Below are 15443 nucleotides of genomic sequence, written 5' to 3'. Positions count from 1 at the left end.
ATCTCCTGAAGAGATGATTGTTTTTGAGAAATGAAACTTGCAGTTTTTTCGGGGACACAAGTAAAAAAAAAGAAAAAAAAAGGTTTTGTACTTACTTATGGAGAAAAACAATTTCTACATTGACATCATCCCTGTCCTTGTGTAGGAAGTCTTTTAGAAAGTTGGACACACTCTCAAGTGTTATATGACCACAGACCACGATGTGCCTGGAAAACGGGGTGCAGAATAACAATGAAACTGAAATGTATTCGGAATAAAAGTCAACAACAAAACACACACACACAGAAATCCTTGTTTCGTCTTCATCTTTGTCCTGGAATCAAAGGTTAAATCTGAGATGAAAGGGATGTAATGGACATGAAAAGTAATCAGTACGGTTGTATTTAGGTGATATATTCGAAATCTGTGTGGAAAGAATAAAAAACTAAGTTACAGGAGCGATGTTTGATGTTCCTGCCGTGACAAGCGAGGACTGAATGAGCAGGTCAGAGAGCACTGTGGCTTTCAGTATCAGATTATAAAGGATCAGAGTTTACTTAGATGGAGATTATGAAATCAGCACACAGTCTATGTCGATTATCACATTTCACAGATCCTTTATGTAAGGAACCCAGTTTAGATTTATTCCTATATGCCTATATTATATTCTTATATATGAATTATTATGAAAATTATTTCAGATGTTGACTCTTTTTACATTTTGTCTGGAAGTGCTGCTGCTCCAGAAGAACCACAGCTGGAAATGCAGTGATTCTTTGTGGCTTTAATGTACAACAAATGCATCAGAATTATTTTTTTATTTTGCACCACCTTGTTCTGCTAATTTGTAAAAGGAAAACAGTTAAGAGGATGTTATATCTATGACAGTAATGATACTAATGATAACAAGTAGACATAAAGAAGAAGAGGGTAATAGAAAAATAATGATGCTAATAATTCTGTAGCTAAAGTAGACATTACAAATAACTATGCATTAATATTTAAATATGGGGAGCTGAAACTAAATCAGGGATAAAATCTGCATCCACAGATTGTCTGAATTTCTTAAAACTGTTACAACTATGCTAGCTGTTAAAATTGTGAAGCCACTGCGTCGGCAAGATGTTTGTGTGAATAATTCTAACCAATACAAAAACACAAACAAGCCGACCGTTTGTGCTTCAGCTCCTAGTACGTCTCATGTAAATAAGATTGTTGATAAATGTTCAATTCACCTATAATCAAAAATTAGACAAGAGAATGAAGACAAAATACAAAATTGTACAACATACACAAAAATGACTAAGTTTTCTACAAAACTGAGCAACAAAAGAAGCAAAGATTTGCTTTGAGAAAGTTTCCCAAACCAAGTCTGACTTCCTCAGAACTAACTGAACGACCACAAGTACCAAAAGCATGCTACAAGAAGCCATATTTTGTTTAGAGGCATCCAGCAGAATCTCACTATCTTTAGAAACAGAGCTCGGGACACAAAAGTGTACATGTTAAAGGAATAGTTTGACATTTTGTGAAATACACTTTTTTGCCTGTTAGCAGAGAGTTAGATGAGAAGATCGATACCACTCTCATGTCTGTGCGTTAAGTAGCTGGAGTGTGGAGGCGATTAGCTTAGCTTAGCTTAGCTTAGCTTATCAGGGGGAAAGAGCTAGTCTGGTTCTGTCCAAAAGACAAAAAAAATAAATGTAAAAACGACAAGTTGTATTTTTTATGGTGTGTGCTAAGCTACATGCTAAGCTAACCTAATCGCCTCGTGGCTCTACCATGATTTTTATTGCACAGACATGAGAGTGGCATTGATCTTCTCATCTAACTTTGAGCAAGAATGAATGAATTGACACAGTGCTTGTCTGCTGTGTGTTTCTGCACCTTTCTGTCTTAGCTGCTGTGACTTGTAAATTTCCCCGCTGTGGGATAAATAAAGTTTATCTTATCTTATTTCCCAAAATGTCAAACTATTCCTGTAAAACTCAAGATTTTATTTAGTCCTGAGGGTGTAGGTCCGACTGAAGATAAAGGCCAAGAATGTTCAGAAGCAAAGCGTGGAAAATAGACAAGCATAGCGAGACAGTTTTTCCAGAACAGAAAAACAAAACTCCAAAAACCAGCATGAAGCAAGCAATGACATACGAGATTTGATGTATGAGTTTGATCATTTCTTCAATATTGAACTCAGGCAAGCTTGAGTTTATCAAGTTTATACCTTTGTCATGGCTTTATTGCTGTCTTGAAATATAATTATTTATATATATAATTTTATCATAAATTAACCACTTTGGTATGAATAAATGATTACGAATAATTACCCTGCGAGAAAACATACATACATAAACTGATTCAACTCTATAGTAACTCCATACTGTACAGAGTTGTCTGTTAGTGAGAGGTACTAATAGGGCTGTCTATCAATCCTTATTTTACTTTGATCAGATATTTGCTTTATTTCATTTTATGATTATTTAGGAAATTTGTCTGGTATACACATTTGAGTTTGGGTGGGTGCACATGGAGATGGGTGAACAAAATGAAACTGTGAATGACTGAAAACACTTGATTTACAAACACAAATTTGGCACAGATGTACATTGACAATAAGCAGCTTAATCACAAGACATCACAAAACATGTAGGATTTTCTCTCAATGTGTCACAGTAGAATAAAGGTAGAATGAACTGTGATACACCTGTGAACTGGGGTGGCGGGGTCACACCTGTCTACATTGTTGTTTTTACAGTATTTCTTTACCCAGGATATGTCTGTATAGTTACAAATTAAAAATTACATTAATAAGAAATATAAAATATCCTTGTTCAATTCAATACACTCAGAGGTTTTACAGCTACAACCTTACCTGGTCTGGTGTGACCGGTAGCTTATGGCGGCTGATGTTGGCTAATGTTAGCAAACTTTAGATAGACATTGCTGTTTAAACATTACTGAGTCATTTTGCAGACTTCATGAATCTTTTCTATCATTACGTAGTGTTTACCATTTACTGTTATCATGTAATTGTCACTTGTGGCCACAGATGCTGCTCTTCAGTAAAAGTTCGATTTGCTTTAAGCTACATCACAGTTGAGTCAATGGTGAAACGAGCTAACCTAATAATGTGTTACAGCCTACCTTCCTTTTCTTTCATTATTGACCATGGTTTATTCCTTTTACGTGCAGATCAAGAAAACCATGTTTTCTCTTTTTTCCCCAACAGTGGCATTGGTAATGACACAGGGATCACAGAGACAGATCAGTGAGAAAATCCTACATGTGCCATCTTTAAGCATGACAATGGTACATGTACGCGACTACACTGCAAGAATATCTGTCTTATCAAGTCATTTTTGGCTATTTTTGAGCTCTCAGTCTTAATTTCTTAAAACAAGTGAAAACATCTGTCTGGCAGCAATGTTTCTTCAAAATGCTTCCAATAGGAGTGGAGTTTTTAAAAATAATTTGCCTTAATCTATGTAATTTCTAACATCCCTTATAGAAATATTTCATTGTTAATGAAAGCAGGTCAAAATAAACCAACAGTGCAATCAGATTGTTTAAGAAAATAAGACTTTTAGAGACAGAGATCTTTTTGCAGTATAAATGTAGACGTTCATTCATGACAAGCAGTGATGACAGCTTGCACACATATAAAAGCAGCAGCAATACAATCAACTCTACACATTAATCATGGCCAAGTTCTTCAGTCACAGTGTGACTTTAGTGCTAATTGAGGTCATTACATCTCGAATTACAGTTTCATGATGACTATTTAAGAAAAGAATCAGGGTATGTCACCTCTTTATGAGAGGGCCACTTGAGTCACACAAAACCACACCATTAAAAGTTTGCTGTTTTTCTTTTCATTTGTTTGACTTACTTTCTGCCTCTGGTCGAGTTATAACTCCCTCCATATTTCTTCCGATTAAGGATGAGAGCAGCAATTTCTGGCACGTAGCGAGCAAACATGGCCTACATGCATGAAAAAGAAAAAGAAAATGGCATGCAAAGAAGGTTCTACTGCGGCGGAGGCAGTAGAGCCTCCTTGAATACTTACTTTCTCCCATTAACAGCACTATAGGAACCACCATATTTCTTGCGGTTTCCTATTAACTCTATGATTTCAGGGACGTAGCTCGCAAACATGGCCTAAGGAGAAGATAGGAGACAGAAGAAGAGACTAAAAAAAAGAAAGGCAAAGAAGAGCAGGTCTTCTATTTTTGCTTTACAGAAATTCGTAAAGTCTGAAAGACTAAATGCAGGAGTGGTATTAAGATTTATTTGTTAACAGGAAAAAGGAGAAAGAAAATAAAAAAAGTTGCAAGTCATTCAAATTAGTCCATATTGACTGAATGTAGCCTGAAGTTACATCACAGTTACATTCCATCAAGAAGTAGTATGAAAATGAAAAAGGAACTTATAAGGCCAATATTTACAGATATTGGAAGAATAAAGGAGAAAAATGACAGCTGATGAGCGGTATGTAAATCTGTGATAGAAAAACTTTTAATTAGAGAAATTAAGAAAAAAGCCTTATGTGCCATGTTTCGTCCAACAAACACACATGACGGGTCGATTTGGATAGCGCAGCCGAATGGATGGCAGACATGAACTGAACTCTGAGACTTTACGCTGCTGCACGACGACCTGAAGAACTCTGCTGGCTCCTGTTTAAGTGTCAGTGTGAGGACTTTATATGTCTGTGTTTATGAGAAAAATATAAATAAATAAAAATAAATAAAATCCTGTTTACAACAGATTTGCAATACCCATCATCATAAATTTGTACTAATAAAACATTAACAAAAAGGGATCCTCAACATCCATTTTCCTTTCATTTCCCCTTTTTCTTTAAGTTTCTTTAAGTTTGGAACAATCATCTTGCTGTCTGACAGTATCATGTTGTTCCAGCACTTCATTGAAGCTATATGATGTATCTTTACAAACTTTAGGATCTCCGCTCGAATTTTAAATATAATTCTGTGGGTTTGAACAGCGTTTGGCTGCACACCATGACTTTGTACTGACTGTCCGAATTAAAGAGTTCAATCTGTCCTGATGATAACATAAGATTCATTAAAGTCTGAAATTTTATTGATTGCAAATGTATTTTGATGGTCACAGAAAGTTAATTTAGGCTTTCCAAGGACATATAAAATGTCACTTAAACTCCTTTCATACTCAACCATATGAAAGTATGTCACCATGCAGCTTAATCCACTCCTGAATAATACTTTATGATCCAGATAACAGCGTCCTCTAAATGATCTTTGACTACTTTCTTTATGAGGTACCTCAGGTCTGTAGCAAATCCATGAAAGGATGTTTTCTGTAAGATTTAGGATTAATTTTATCATCATATTATCTGTAAAATTCATTCCCTACTATGCCTTTGTATAAGTATTTGAGGAGGAACTGAGATAATGTTGCAACATCCATCGAGCTATGGCTATAATAAAATCATCCCGGTCTCATTGTGTTTGTTGGAAAGAGGGAGGAGAAGCAGGAGGGTGGAGCCACCTGAAACCGCAGTACTTTTACAGTTAATAACAGACGCTAAAATATTCTACATGTCATATAGGAATTAATAAATAACAAAACAAAAATGTCAGCATTATACCTGAATGAATGCTGAAATACTGTAGACAACTCGTACAATACATGACATGCAAACACCTCAGTGTAAACAACAGGTGAAGGGCGTCCTGAGTTGAGAGCGTCCCGGCGTTTGTTAACACCTGGCGGGGTGTGATGATTGGTTGCATGGAGGTTTTTAAGCAGGAAGAAATAATAAGAGGGATTTTTACCAAACCACCAAGGATGAAGAAGACCATAAACAGGCGGCCCAGGGTGGTTTTTGCATAAACGTCTCCATAGCCAACAGTGGACATAGTAACCATGAGTAAGTAGACACATTCCCAGTAGGAAAGTGCCTGGGAATTTTGGAAGTTTTCCCAAGGATCCCCTGAGTTTTCCACCTGGAACAGAGGTCGAGATTTTTTACCACGAAAACTCACAGAAGTAAAGGATTTTTATCCTCTTCGACAATATAAAGTACTCATAATGTTGCTATGCCAACATACTTTCACCTTAACGTAAACGGCTCCCGCTAACTTACCAGATGAATGAAGCCTGCTGCAGTTAGCCATGTGCTTATGAAGATTGAACACAGGTTCACCAGCTTTATCGAGTTGCTATTTAAAAAAGGGCCAGAACACAAAGTATGAGTTATGACGTATTAGTAATTACATTCGTCCTCAATGAGAAATTAATAAAAAATGATAAATAGAAATCTTCTTGATCTGTTAAATCTGAGCATGATTCAACGAAAGCACAATAATAATAGTAATGATGATGCACAAATTCTGAAGTCTCTCAAGCTGCTGCATTTAATTTAATTAAAACATATTTTTTAATCAATTTGTATGAAATTACAGTGCTTACTTTGTTTTATTTTAGTTATAAAAACATATAGTAATAAATGGCTCTATTACTTATTTAAACATGCATTTTCACAAGTTTGCAAAATAGTTCCACAAAAAAGATATTTTCATCCCCTGCCATTAAAAAAATACCTCTAATGTGAATGTAAACACATGCATTTTGTGAGCAAAGGTCTTCCTCACTACGTATGTACGTCCATCTTTAAACAATACAGTATATGTCTTATTGTGAAGTCCCTGCATGACCTCTGTCCTCTCCTACTTTGTGTGTTCTGTCTTGACCTTCATCTGCGTGAATGAGTGAGGAGATTATTCTGAAGCATTTTGTTGCGCTGTAAGCTCTTTCTGACATGACATCTGTGCAAAAAAGCTTCAATACTAAGCAGCAAGGAGACAAACAGAAAGCTGTTTCGCTCAAGACTCCATCATACAAGTAGATTGTGCCTGGTGTGCACAATACAGCACTTTACTTAATATTAACTTACTATAATATTAATGTTTTTCAAATTAAATGAAAGCAAGTGATCATGCTTGTTTTGCTTTTCCCCTTCAAAATAAAACCATATTCATGCTACAAAATAAGTGCATGCAATGTTCACACATAAAACGGGTGAAAAAAACATTACAAACGCTCTGCTACTTTGACAAAAAGTGAGATAGAATATTAATACACTTACCTTGTCTTTAGTATATTCAAAAACTGTAAAATTTCTGAGAACTGTATCAACCTTAAGGCCCTTAAAAACCTCAAGCCTGTGAGAAAAAAAGACCATAAACAAATGATGATTAATGACAGTTGAAACAACATCAACAGCATTCGACTGTGGTTTAACAAGAACATCCTACCTTTCATACTTTCATCCATGTTTATCAACTGGATTCAGACTAATAAAATAAAAAAAAACTCAGACTGAAGCGATAACAAGCCTTACTGTTTCAGAGAAGAAACTTTTTGGAATATGAGGGGAAAAAATGAAAACAAAGCTTAACATCCCAGATATCTATTCCTTCACCATCTCACAGCACTCTGTTTTAATCTGAGGACCGTCACTAAGCACCGGCATCTACCTGCTACATGTTTCATTCCTGCTAGGTAAAAACTCTGAACGTGGACGAGATGAAAACCTGGATTAGAGTAAAGACAGGTGGACGCCGTCACGCCACATTGAATGAGTAAATAGACGTGACGTCAAATCCTGAATTTGACGGTATTTATGGGAAGAAAAAAAAAAGAGCTTGTGTCTGTTGCCAAGAGTTCAAGGACGACACACCAACAAAACACCAGCTTGAGCTCCTGTACGTGATTACTGATCGACTGTTTCATACAATCATTTATAACCTCATTATAACAAGCTTACTGCCGTTTCTGTCCAAAAATCTCAGATAATCAACACAGAAAGCACATACCAGAACACGTCTGATAAAGCAAAATAACATGTTTTATTGTTTATGTTTCATCGTTTAGCTGCATGGCAGTAAACTACCTGCTAAGAGGAACCTACCACCTGAGTTTAAAAGCCAAATGATTCATAGATCCAACTCAGTTTGACAAAAAGCAGAATCCACTGCAGTGTCGGTGCTGCATAAACAATTAAAAGTCACCTCAGCCAAGAGTGAGCAATAAAGTAAAATCCATCTCTGCATGCATTAATCGGGCTGACAAATTTCCCCTGCTGGAATAGATTTGTTTGAATGCCAAATGACACAAATCAAAGACGTTACAGGCAATCATTCAGCTAGAAAAATATAAATAAATAATCTTTTATAAAATGACGTGAAGCGTGGTGTGCCTCGCCAAAGCTCGTTTTTCATTTCAAGTGAGTGTTTGCCAGATGGGGAGCGTAATACAGAGCAAATCCTGAACCTGAACCAGGTCCAGCTGACACACGGAGTCCAAAGACTTCTGGACACGCCAGCCTTCAGCTTTAGTGGAGTTTCCCCCAGTTCCCACGTCCTGCAGGTCTTACCCCAATAGGAGATTACATGGAAGCATGCACCGAGGCTGTACCAGATGCTGTCCTGGTCCTCTTTCTCGCTGACCTGCCCGTGGCCCATCCTGACCCTGTAGCCCTTCTGGAAGAGCTCCCCGGTCGATTTCTTGCGCCTTCTTGTGTTAGAAATCGCCTGAGAGTGTGTGCCTCCATCGGGCCTCCTGTACACTAACATCTTAGTGGGAATCATGTCTGGAAATCACTTCTGGTGGGCTAAAAGTTTCAAGTCCAAGTCCAAAATCTGCTTCACGTCCGCGTCATAACTATTCTGCAGATATCATGTAGAAAAAATATGATCTCCCTCCAAAAAGAGACAAAACAAAAAGAAATCAGGTGCTTTCATGATAGTCGCACCCAACAGGTTGGCGTCAAAAAGACTTGTTTTTTAACCTCAGACTTTCCTAGTATCCTCGCTGTGATGAGGCGTGTTCAGCAAGCTTAAAGCAAACCCTTTTCTCCATCAGGATATTAGAGTGTAAGCTCCTTTAGGATTCATCCAGGGAAAGGAAGAGGCCAGGCAGCGAGTCTGTCCATCAGCTGGCTCCACAATGTAACCTACAGCTCATCCCTATAACCCTGCAACTGCTCTTGACGAACCAAATGTCCTTCTCTAATCTTGGACAAGAACAGCGTGTATCTTTGTCTCGCGTTTATAGCAGGAAACAAGTCATGTGAGCGGCCAGTAAAGCTGTGTGTGGAAAAACGAGAAGCTTTGGCAATAACAGCGTTTTTCTATGGATTTAGTGATTCTGCAATAATCCCTAAATTAATCACAGCTGATGTAATAACTGCTATTGTACTTGATGTTAAAACTAAATGCGCAGCAGAAAAAAACATCACTGCATGGAGAGAAAGTACAACAGCTGACGGAAATCTAAGTCTGCAAAGTCCTTAATCTGAAATGTGAAATAAAATGTGAAACATCTGTCACTTCTGTTGTCAGCAAAACACCACAAACGCCCTAAAACATTTCAGCACAAACAATGAGGGGTATAAATGTTCTTCAGAGTAGTGTCTCAGAACGTTAACACTTTATTTCACTTGTTAACTTCCTTCAGATGAACTGATATGTGACTGTAAATTCATATGAGGAAATGTCATTTTCTAGTAATTAGGGGGAAAATTGAGACAGTGATTAACTGGAACAGTTAGGTACAGTAATTCCAATGCTAGAGCAGTGGTTCTCAACCTGAGGGGCCGCAAAGATGCTTAATATAAAGAAAACTGACAAAAAAACTGTTTCTGCTACACAAAGGTAAGTTAATCAGACTAAATTTCCTCTCTTTTTTCTTTTGGATTATTGGATCATCTTTCTTCTATAAGACTCAACTAATTATTCAAATAACAAACTCAGTCTTAAGTAGAACTTGTCGCAACTGGGAGACCCATGCATCCGGTGACAAGCGGTCGCAGGAAAACATTGCTTTGATTTAAGAGGTCACAAGCCAAAAAGGTTTGGGAAACACTGGCCAAGAGAGTGAGTGCACAGCAGGTCAGATACATGAATTAAATTATTTATTTCTTCTATGAGAAAATTATAGACCTCTAAGATAAACCATTATCCCGTTCTCTTCTTTTCCATTCAAATTATCCTTCTGCAGCGTTGTGACATGTTTGGTGGTCCAGACCCTCAAGTTATGAACCACTGCTTCAGAGCATTTGCATTTGAGGACATTTAGTTTCAGTGAAAGCTTCTTTCTGTGTTTTTTACTTCAGCTCAGTGGCCACCACCAAGACATGAATATCTTGTGTGGACGAGTTGCACTGGATTATTTTCACTGTCAGAGATAAACATGCTGCTGATAAATAACACCTGCAGCAGCTCAGAATTTCAGACTTAACAGTAAAAGCTGTTATCGTGCGCTGCGTTAAGGCATTTTCTACGCAACATCCAAAATATGTCTCATGCACCCACAAGCTTGCCGTGCATCAATGAGTGTGTTAGTATGAGAAAATATTAGTGCATACTGTGTGTGTATTTGTGTCAAAATGTTCAGACAGGAGGGTTGACAGTTTGGCAGTTTGGCTGAGCGCCCGGTTGAAATACGGGAGTTTTGATCAGAAGAGGGAGTTCGACAGCTGCGACCAGACGCTGCTGAGCTGGTTATGACCTCACCACCTGTTTAACCTCAGTTTAACTAAACAGTAAATCAGTCGCTAATCCTACATGACCAATTGTTCACTGACCATATTGACGGAGATTATGTCTTTTCCTACTGGAATCAGATCTACAAATCCACAAACCGCAGGAAATGTCAATATGTATTTTTATGCTTCATCTTAACCTGAATAACAAAATTTGAATGCCAATTTAGATACAATACAAAAGTAAACCTGTATTCGGTCAACTAGGCGCTGGAATGCTTGTATATTTGCTGTTTGAGTCTGACAGGAAGTGCTGCATTTTTGGTAAGTGTGAAATTCAGAAAATAGAACATTTAACATGAGCAGTGAGAGGCATGCGTGGCTGAGCAGAAAACAAAAAGAGCAACACCTACACAAACGCTAACAACACAACAACAAGATGGTAACAGGTTACCACTTTAAGAGCAACATTTGATTAGGTTTTACTGGAAGGTTTCCATATTGTTGTCTGTGATATCAATAACGTAGAAAAAATATTGCAATATCATGGGAATATCTAAAATAACTGATGCAGCAAACAAAACCAAAGCCAGCATAACACTGAGCATCTCACAACTCTTTGGTGATTGGTTGAAAACATTTTATTACCATCTATGAACCCAAAACATCACTGAAACATCAAACACAGCGTAGTTGTGGTATTTAATTCTGGGTTGTTGTAATTATTGGTGTCATGGTCAATTTATGCTGTATCCTTTTACACTGTTTTGGTCTGATCACATGTCACGTCACCTAACAGATGCACTGCAGGAGAGGAGGGGTCTCAGTGATTCATTTGTGATTTCTTGCATTTTCTTACGCTTTCAAACAACAGCAGGGTATCAGTGTAGAGAAGTGAAGGACGGGCTTTCACAGAAAATAAATATAAGCAACTGAAGTGAAGGCCAATGAGCATGCAAACGACAAAAAAAACAGGCACACAAAAGCACACATTTTGAAATTTTGCACATAAAAAAGCAACAAATTCAAACACAGTGAGTTGGAGATAAAATAATCTCCACATTCATTTGAGCTTGAATATAAGCACACTATAGCAATAAAATGGCCAATAAAAACTGTATTGTTGCTAAAAAACAATAACTATCTGTATAATGCTACAAGCAGTGATAAGGACTCTATACTGCTGCCCAAATCCACAACATGTATGACGAAATGATCAAATATTGTGAAAGTACTTATCACCTCATATGCCAACCATACTCTCACATGTCCACTAGATGGCGCCAGCAGCCAGCACTATAGCTTGTTCTACTTTTGTTGTTTTCACACAACAAAGTCACAGTACATCAGCTCAGGGAAAACACACAGGCACATTATGCAACTGCACCTATCAAGCTGTCATATTCACTCTAAAGTAGAGGGTGTTCATTGCTGGTGTTGGCTACACAGCAGGTTTGTTCCTCAGCTGACAGGAGAAGAAAAAAGCAGCTATAAAAACCTGTAATGCAGCAAAAAAAAAATGATCCCCCTTAATCCTCTAATTCCTCACAGACCTCTCCGAGTGATGAGCTTCACACATTTAGCAGATTGACTTCTATTCTAGCGCTCGAGCTCCGAGCAAAGCTTATTACTGTTTTTTTTTATCCATTCGTGTACTTTTCAATCACAGCATGATTGAATTTGAGTGTTATTGCAGGTGATGGCCAGAGAGATCTGCTGGACAGGTGAAGGGCATGGGAATGACACCTGCAGCACAATGCCCACTGTCCACAACACATGGCCGAAGACATGGAGCCGAAAGAAAATTACATTTCTATTCAAATCAAGTTTGAACGGCACACCAGATGACAGCCATACAATATTTGATAGTGTTGTCAAGCAAACAAGCATTAGTTCGACGAGCAAAGCTCGAGTCACCGTGCTTTTTCAGTTTGCATGCTGTGCCGTAGTAGAGTTTTTAATTTCCACAGTAATAAAGAGGATCATTCAAACTTGTCATGCATGTCATGCAACGTCCCAACATAAAGGTAATTTCATGACAAAATTATCAAACTTATATGGCTAATATTGTAGGTGTGCCCATGTAAATGACCACAAAATGCCAAGATGTTCCCATTTTGCAGCTTTAGTGACGTGCTGAGATTATCTGGTGCAGTCACTGACAGCTGCTAGACCCTGGAAATCCACTGGGTGGCACCACAGGCTCCTAAATACAAACCAAAAGGTCCACTGTACAACGCCTGGTCTGTTAATCAGCCTGTGTGAGCCATGTGAGCATCCTTACCGAGCCAGCTCCTGTTCAGGTACACCGACACAAACACCGGAGGGACCGTGAAGAAGTCCACCACCGAGTTCACCTCCAACCAGAACCACAGCTTGTCATTGGCAGCAATAAACTGTGTGGAAATGAAGGGTTAAAGATGAGATTTATGGTTTTTAGCTCCATTTTTTTTTAAATGTAGGCAACTTCAGTTTTACTTACACGGAGGCCGAAGTACAGCAAGAAGAACACATTGAACGCCATGTCGATCTGCAACGTGAAGTCTTTGTAGAAGTTCTGACAGGACTCGATAGGACTATTAGACAGAGGGAGAAACAAAGTATATTAATGTCTTACAAATATTGGCGGTCAAGTGAAGAAGGGTTTGGATATATATCAACAGTATTTCATGAAAAAAAGCATAAAAGATGCATTCTTCTTTTCCTGAAAATGCATTTTTAAGATTTCCAAAAGAAGAGGAACTTAAGTGTTGAAAAGAGTGCAATAGTTGGTATTTTCCAATGGTTTTTCTGTTGAGAAAGGACATGCATTTATTGTCACACAAGCAATAACTTGTCGAGATACCTGATTAACCCTTAAATAACTGCAGATATTCCAGGTGCCATATCACATAATGAAAATGAGGCTGTTTTCCATTCAGGCCTGCATTTCCAATCTCATAGACAACATTTCAGGTAAATATTAAGTCAAACATGGCAGAAATGCAGAGCCAAGGCAGTCGTTTAAGGGTTAAATGCATGCAGGGTTCATGTCCTCTTTTATGAAATCAGGCAGCCATAGCAAATGCTAGCAATGTAGTAAAGTCTCACCCTCAAAAAGCTTGTATCTGGCACTAAGAATTCAAATAAAGAGAAATAAATAATAAGTGAATATGAAAGTAATAGGTTAGTAGGATTGGGTAATAAAGATGATAAAAAATATCCTCTCAAAATATTAGTCACACCTAAAATGAAAACACAGGTTAAACGTGCTGAAACAAGTAGTCCTTTGACAGAAAAGTACAACAACTTTGATATTTGATTAATCGTTTAAGTCGTTTATTAAATCAAAACATTTGCTGTTTCCAGCTTCTCAAATGTGAGGATTTACAGTTTTTGTTGGTTTTATATCATAAACTGAATCTCTTTGGGTTTTGAACTGTTGGTCAGACAAAACAAGCTATTTATGATTCTGGGAACTAGTTTTTCACAATTTTTTTTTGATTTTTTGACACAAAATGATCAGCTGATCAAACAGAAAAATCATCTGTAGATTAATTCATAATGAAAATAATCATTAGTTGCAGCCCTAAAGCAGTGGTTCCCAACCTGAGGGTCGGGACCTGTTCAAGGGGTCACGAGGTAAGACAGGACAGGAAAGCAAAAAATACATACAGTTTATTTCTGTAGCGCAAAATTGTGTTTTTGTTTTGTTGTTGTTTTTTCTGAGAAAAAATCCAATTCAGAAATACATTGTGACTTTACTGTATTCTGAGAAGTAAAAATGAGGACATTTTGACTTTTGATAGATATTGCTTCATTTTAAGGGACAAAACGGTTGAGAACCACTGCCCTGAAGTCCAGGTTATTATGAATCATGCTGGTTTTTATTCCTTATACACGGTCCTTCTTCTCTGCAGCATGTTAGTGCCAAGCAGGTCCCTCTCATACATTTAGTTAATCTGTTTTCATGCCTCTTTGTTAGTCTTCTACCTGCAGGATCACTACACCCACATTCACAGGCTTCACTGACACACATCTCATCGCTCAACGGCAACAATCTGCAGAATCTGAATCTGCTTCATTGGCCAGGTGTGTGAATTTAACTCCGGTTTTTCATTGCTCTCAATGTACATAGACACACATGCAGCTAAAAACAAAGGACAACAAGCAACAAGATTTTATATATTTCTGTTTCAATCTTGTTTCTATTTTAATCTTGCTATATAAATGCAATAAACTGAAACTGACACCGTGGATGTTTGTGTCACAGGGATTGTTCCTGACACTATGTGACTGGTGTTAACTGTTCATCAGAGTGATGACCTGTCGGTAGAAACTGTTCTCGTGTCAGGCTGTTTTGGGTTAGGGTTAGGGGTTAGGGTCTGTAGCGCCTCCAGGAGGGGAGGAAGACTCAAACTATCCTCACCGGCCTCATCCTTAATACCACTCAGATTAAAGCAAATTGCTTTTGTTATGTAAAAAATTCTAGTAAACCCACGTTTGATAAAACTCTGTCCCCATGGAGTTCACGACATTAAAATACCTTGGGGATTATCTTGAACCGATCTGATGCACAGCAGTGACACTCGATTGATCTTCTGGTTGATGATCAGGAGGTCGCTGATGTGATGAGGAAGACTCAAACGATCCTCATCTGCCTCACACAACCATTGCACCCCTGCATTATTTTAACCCTCAAGTGTAAACTGGACTTGTTCCACTGCATTTGGGTGCGTCTGAAGATCAACTTTCTGTACAAGTTGCTGCATTTACTTGGTCATAAAATGGGTACAGCAGTTCCTCTTGATCCCGTCGCTAAGTATTCTGAATATTTGTCTTTTCATCATCCTTTATGACCACAAGAAAATGAAAGATCTATATTAACTTTTTGTATAAGTAAAACAATACACACCGTTAACAGTGACTAACTGAATTTTGTATCTGACGATGTAAAGAG

At 37.8% G+C, this 15443-nt stretch overlaps 1 protein-coding gene across 1 annotated transcript in view; it reads right to left on the bottom strand.

Annotated features, from left to right (window-relative positions):
• The window catches only part of LOC139302918 (calcium-activated potassium channel subunit alpha-1a-like), a 78445-nt gene that overhangs the window by 28265 nt on the left and 34737 nt on the right, over positions 1–15443 (bottom strand). Inside the window, exons 4-10 of the mRNA XM_070926569.1 lie at positions 12987–13080; positions 12789–12900; positions 7106–7181; positions 6104–6179; positions 5793–5963; positions 4043–4134; positions 96–206 (exon numbers count right to left, since the gene is read on the bottom strand). Of these exons, the coding sequence (XP_070782670.1) occupies positions 96–206; positions 4043–4134; positions 5793–5963; positions 6104–6179; positions 7106–7181; positions 12789–12900; positions 12987–13080 (732 nt within the window). The remainder of the gene's footprint in view (positions 1–95; positions 207–4042; positions 4135–5792; positions 5964–6103; positions 6180–7105; positions 7182–12788; positions 12901–12986; positions 13081–15443) is intronic.

This window comes from Enoplosus armatus, chromosome 20 (assembly GCF_043641665.1).
Source record: "Enoplosus armatus isolate fEnoArm2 chromosome 20, fEnoArm2.hap1, whole genome shotgun sequence".
In the NCBI taxonomy this organism is placed as follows: Eukaryota; Metazoa; Chordata; class Actinopteri; order Centrarchiformes; family Enoplosidae; genus Enoplosus; species Enoplosus armatus.
The sequence above is the reverse complement of the archived record's forward strand: the minus strand, read 5'-3'. Positions and strand labels throughout refer to the sequence as shown.